Source organism: Lygodium microphyllum, chromosome 4 (genome assembly GCF_053477565.2).
Source record: "Lygodium microphyllum isolate KBCC chromosome 4, Lygodium_microphyllum_v1.1.10, whole genome shotgun sequence".
Classification (NCBI taxonomy): domain Eukaryota; kingdom Viridiplantae; phylum Streptophyta; class Polypodiopsida; order Schizaeales; family Lygodiaceae; genus Lygodium; species Lygodium microphyllum.
In genome coordinates this window covers 145852116-145857664 of record NC_141138.1, presented here as the reverse complement: position 1 = coordinate 145857664, position 5549 = coordinate 145852116, and the positions used below count along the sequence as shown (strand labels likewise).

Sequence of the window (5549 nt, the reverse complement as noted above, 5' to 3'; positions counted from 1 at the left end):
TCTTGTTCTCTTTTGGAATCCGCATGGTGATTTGGGCATGCAAAACAAACATCGAGGAGAAAATGTGGAATGCATGAGCCGCCTCAAATATTAAAATACGACACAGCGCATGCACGCTACGCAGGTCTGCAGCACATATAATATTAAATAAATAACCTTAAAGTCATGCCCCTGTTTCTGGGCGCGCAGCACAGTATCGTATGTCGGATTGCAGCCTGCAGGCTCGCAGGCTGCAGCCCATCTCATCATAAGAGAAGTTGACTGACCACAGCCTTACAGTTACTACCAAGAAGAAGAGTAGTTATAACTTTGACTACAAGTAGCGCCCAAAAGGCAGATGCTATATTAACTGAAAAGGCTGAAGATTCAAGAAGAAGCAGACGTTGTATATCGAAGAACAAGTACAACAGATCAGGTACTACATTTGGTGGATCTCATCTGATTCTCCCATGACCCGTCTGCAGGCTGAAACCTGATGGTTAAGTCACATACTGTACAAGGGATGGAAGATGGGAAGGAAGTGAGAGTCACTAGAGCTAGCCGTAGTAGGGTACATATGCGAGAGAGAGACAGACAGACAGACAGAGACAGAGAACAGAAGAAGCGCAGCACGTCAACTAACGTATGGAGATGAAGGTTACGGAATACGTTAAGGCCGTCTCTGTTGGATGTGAGGCGGTTGGATAACACCACAATTGCTGAAGTTAACAAATAAGAGGGTCACTAGAAGGCTCTGCAGGTAGCCCAGTTAGCTTAGATGAAAGCAAGCTGGTCGGCTGCGCAGATCTATGATCAGATTCATATGATAATTAGAGCATGGGTTTGAAGAGGCCGAGGGAGCAGCGGCTGCAGAGGAAGCGCTGCGGGATGGCGTCGGAGTCGGCGATGTTGCCGCACCGCGTGTGCTGCCACACCTCGCAAACATCGCACGCGATCATGCGCTCGCCATCGTCGTCCTTGGTCCCGCAGGGGCAGTCCACCACCCAGCTGTCGTTCCCGCCCTCGTATCTCAGCGCCGGATTTATACTGACAGTACTGTACTCCTCCCCATGATCACCATCAGCATTAGCATGACCACCCACATTTCCATTGCCATAACTGCTCGTCGTCTGCATCAGTAGCACCCCGTGCACCTCCACATTGGACCCGGACTCGATGTTCCCGAACAGCAGATCGTCATCGTCCACCCCTTCCAGCGACGGGATCGACTCCAGCTTGAACGCCCGCATTATGTAGTACGTGTCCCTGAACGCTCTCTCCGCTTCTCGCTTCAACTCCCCTACTGTCGCATGCGGTGGCAGCACTACCAGCTCTGGGGGCGGCCTCGGCCTGCTGCTGCTGCTGATACCGCTGCTCCCGCTGATCGCTGAAAACGATGATCTCGTGCTCCCGCTGCTGCTCATGCTGTAGCTACTCATCGACATCTGCAGCTGACCACCTCCAGTTGGCAGCGTCATCAGCACCATATCATTCTGCATACCACTGCTCGACCCTGTGCTGATGCTTCCTGCGGCAGTGCTGATCTGTTGCTGCTGCTGCTGCATCAGTAGCACGTCCAGGACATCATCAAACAGCTGGCCTGCAGCTTCCTCCTGCAGCTGAATATCGTCTTTGATGCACACCGTGCACGTCACCCGCAGCATCTCATCGTCATCCATCCCCCACTCCGTCATGTTTGCACACTTCCGGGTCACCTCCCCTCGGTAGTCTTTGATCAGCTGCTTCGTGTCTAGGATGATCCTGGACGCCGTCGGGATGGCTGCCAGCACGCTCTTCATGGCCTTTCTGGCTGGCTTGTAACTCTCCAGCACGTGCTTGTACAGGTACACTATGTCCCGCAGAACCTCTGCCCGACCGACCTCGCACAGGCCACTGCTGCTCATTATCATGTCTAGCCCTGATATAGATGCCCTGCAGGAGCCGGGGTCCGATGATGACCTAGGAGCAGATGACACTATATTACTGGCGATTCCGAAATGTGAACCAGCACTGAGTCCGCCGCCACATGACACATTCAGGTCTTCCAGGCTGTACTCTAGGACCTTGGTGATAGGATTCACAGCTCTGCGCACTACATGATTCCCCACCACCTTGTTGCCAAGAGATTTCAGCACAAAATCAAGCAGCCCTGTGTCGCCGATGTAAACCCTAGCGGCATCCCGCACATCCTGCCTCGGCATCCATTTTTTCTCGCAATTCTTCAGGGCCTCCACGATCACCTGCGTCGCTAACTCCAGCCTCTTCACGGACCACCTGCACGGCATCTCGTTAGCACTAGTAGTACTAGTGCTAGGGTTAGTTGCGTATGCCGCTCCTCCATTCATGCCGTTTCCCTTTCGGTCATGGTGGTGATGATCTGATTTGCTCAGATTAGTGATCTTCGGGAAGCTCTTGCTGGCTGTTGCATGTAAAGGGAGTCGGGCCTTGAGCTCCATCATGAAGCGGATGAGGTCTCCCACCGTTTGCAGGGATTGGCCGCTGATGCGCTGGTACATGGACGTGGTAGCAATCACTTCTTGGTCTACACTTTCGAAATGCTGAAGCATCACGTTCAGCGGCATGCCTCGGAGGGCTTCGATGGCTTTCGCATACATCTGCTGCGTGATGCCGAAGCTTCCATGGCCGAATTTGTAGCCCCAGCGTCCGAACCAGGATTCTCCGTAAGCTACGCAATGGAGTAGCCTCAGCTCAAGGGATCGCTTCTTCGCCAGATCCTCAACACTGACCTTTCTGCAATACCAAAGTAAATCAGAAAATGCCTTTAAGCAGCAAAATATGTATCTCGACGGTAGCCGTGTCCCAAGCAGGGGGTACACAGAGAGAGAGAGAGAGAGAGAGAGAGAGAGACCTAGCTCGAAGCATGGAGCATATGCGATCCCAAAGGTCCACAATATCTCTTCCTGATGCGTGTCGGGACCCCTTTTCCCTTCCGTTTACGCAAAGAAGATGCCCGAAGCCGTTGCAGTGAAGCACACCATGAAGGAGATGAGTTTGAAGGTCCAAGATGCTGCCTTGCACAGCATCCTCATTGCATGTGGAGCAGCTGTATGCAGACGGTGCAACGGGGTCGTGGCAGTTAGGGCACACTTTGCTGCTTGCGACTCCGGCGGCCACCCCGAGCGGCCGATCTCCTATCTCGGGAGCTGGTATGATGAAATGGTAACGACGGTTGGACACCAAGTGGTGGCTCCATCCTGTTGACAGCACATCAGCACACGGCAAAATGTGTGAGCTTTAGGGTTTTAAAATGGATCATCATCGACGTCTTGTTTGCCGTTACGGTGACCTTAGCCTATAGATGGCATGGCACGCTTTCAAACGAGGATCCTATCGAGACGCGCGTTATGGTGAGAAGAACAAGACGACTCTGGAAGGATCAAATCTTCAGCGAGGTCAGAAGTTAGGGCTTCGAGAAGGAGAGGCGAAAAAACAGAAGAAAACCTCACCGATGCAGCGGCAATGGTCGCAGTGGGGATGGCGGGAGGTCAGGATGTCCTCTTCCACGATGAAGAGAGTGATGTAGGCGCTGTGGACGGAGTCATCCTGCAGGGAGATGCTCCATGCGGGGCGACCTTCGACGTCGCAGAGCTCGCGGTCGGCGGTATGGCGAAGGAGAGCACGGACATTGTCGCGGAAGGGGCCGTCGAAGTCGGAGGGGCAGCCGGGGTCAGCGAAGGTGTGGAAGCTGAAGACGCGATCGGTGCGGCGGCGTTTTCTGGTGTGGGGGGGAGTGGGGGTGGTGCAGGAGGCGGTGGTGATGGAGGAGAAGGACTCGGGGGCCGGGGCGGGTGATTGGAACATGGCGGGGGAAGCGGAAGTAGGATGGATGTGAGGAATTGAGGTAGGGAGAGGGGGAGTGGGGGGTGCTAGGGGTTTGCAGGAGATGGCGAGGTAGAGGAGGCAGGCATGCAGCGAGAGAGAGAGAGGGGGGGGGGGGAGAGAAGCTCGCAACAAACAACAAACGAAACGGATCAAAGAGAGAGAGAGAGAGAGAGAGAGAGAGAGAGAGAGATGGGAACTGTGGGTGTGAGTTGTGTTGGCGTGCGCGCGCTCGTGTGTGTATATTTTCCGAGTTTCGGGTCATGATGACACGGCCCACAACTACTCTTCCATTTTCTCCAAAAAAACATATTCCGCAAAATCACAAAACGCGTGACGTGTCGATCCGGCAGGTCAGGTTCCGGAGACGGCCCGCGAGGAAGTCCATTCACATCGAGCCCTCCCCGCGCAGCCATTAGTTTTTCAATTTCTACTATTTATTTTTAAAGAAATGCTAACAAGGCATATATAATTTATCAAAGTAGACTGTAATGTTCACACTGCACACACAAGTTACAACCTTCCTTTTTAAGTGATTTTCACGGCTGCATTTCCTAAAACCCGGTTTAATAATTTCTCACTTTGTCTTGACAAAAAGGGCCTATCTTTCAGGCACTTTAGTTATAAAACCCACTAAGGGTACTTTCCCGCGGTCCCTTTTTGAAACACACCAAAATGAATTATACTCATTGGTGTGTGTTTTGTAACCTTTTCTATGTTAGCACACGTAACCTAATTGTTCCTGTTCATTTCAGATTTCGCATCTTTTGCTGGGTGGGAACGAGGACACAGGAGGATGCACTAGGCCATTGGGAAAAGGGCTACTAGAAGGTGCTCTAATGTCATATTTCTGCCCAATAACTGGTTACACTCGAACCTTTTCCTTTCTTGCATTGGATGGGAAAAGAGTTTGTTGTAGACACTTCTCATAGTAGTAAAGATTTATAGCATCCTTATAGGATTAGAGCTCTATACCCTTTTCCCTATCCAATGGGAAAAAAGGAAGAGGTTAAAAAGTGATTAGTTTATGATTGCAAACAAAATTTGACAATGGCCGGTCTTATAACTAAAATGTCAAGAAAACAAAACCGATTTTCATCAAGACAAACTTGAACTTCAATTAATTTTTTGAAATCCAATCGAAAAAATATGCGCTCCAGGCCAATTTTTGTTAAACACTTCATTAAACCTCATTCACAACAGTGCTCGCATGTAGGGTTGATGATCAATACTCACAATTATAAAACAATTCGTGCTAGCTCCCACTCTAAGGGGCTTCAAGTGTGCGCTCCCAAAAACTGTTTTTCCCCAAACAGTGGAAAAAATAAAGTGCCTACTATTTTTGCAACTTCGACTTGCTCTTATAAAATATGGTTTTGAACTTAGATGGAAAACATTATCAACTTTCATCAAGGGGAGTGAAAATTTGAAGGGAGTTTTTGAACTTTCTAGCCTTGAAAATTATACATGATAATTCTTTATTTCAAACCAATATGCACCAGGTTTCAAATTTCTAAGGTTGTACCAAAGAAAGAAGCGAATCAATAGCCTGTGGACTTCGAAGACCTTGTTGAGAACATATTTACAAATCCTCTCACTTTTCTAACCAAATTTTAGCATTGAATAAAGGAAAATTCACAATGATGACATCACTGTTCTTGTCTTTTTTGTCTCAACTTTATGAACATTGTGCTTATCTATCCAGTCACACAAGGTGATGGGGTTGTTCT

General features: G+C 49.7%; 1 protein-coding gene across 1 annotated transcript; it reads right to left on the bottom strand.

Annotated features, from left to right (window-relative positions):
- Window positions 1–320: 320 nt before the first annotated feature.
- On the bottom strand, window positions 321–3801 carry LOC148037738 (PHD finger protein PERSISTENT TAPETAL CELL 1-like). The gene is made up of 3 exons (XM_087677149.1): window positions 3447–3801; window positions 2849–3194; window positions 321–2730 (listed from the first exon to the last, which is right to left on the bottom strand). The coding sequence occupies exons 1-3, from the start codon at window positions 3799–3801 to the stop codon at window positions 810–812; spliced, it is 2622 nt and encodes an 873-aa protein (XP_087533275.1). The 3' UTR covers window positions 321–809.
- Window positions 3802–5549: the final 1748 nt, after the last annotated feature.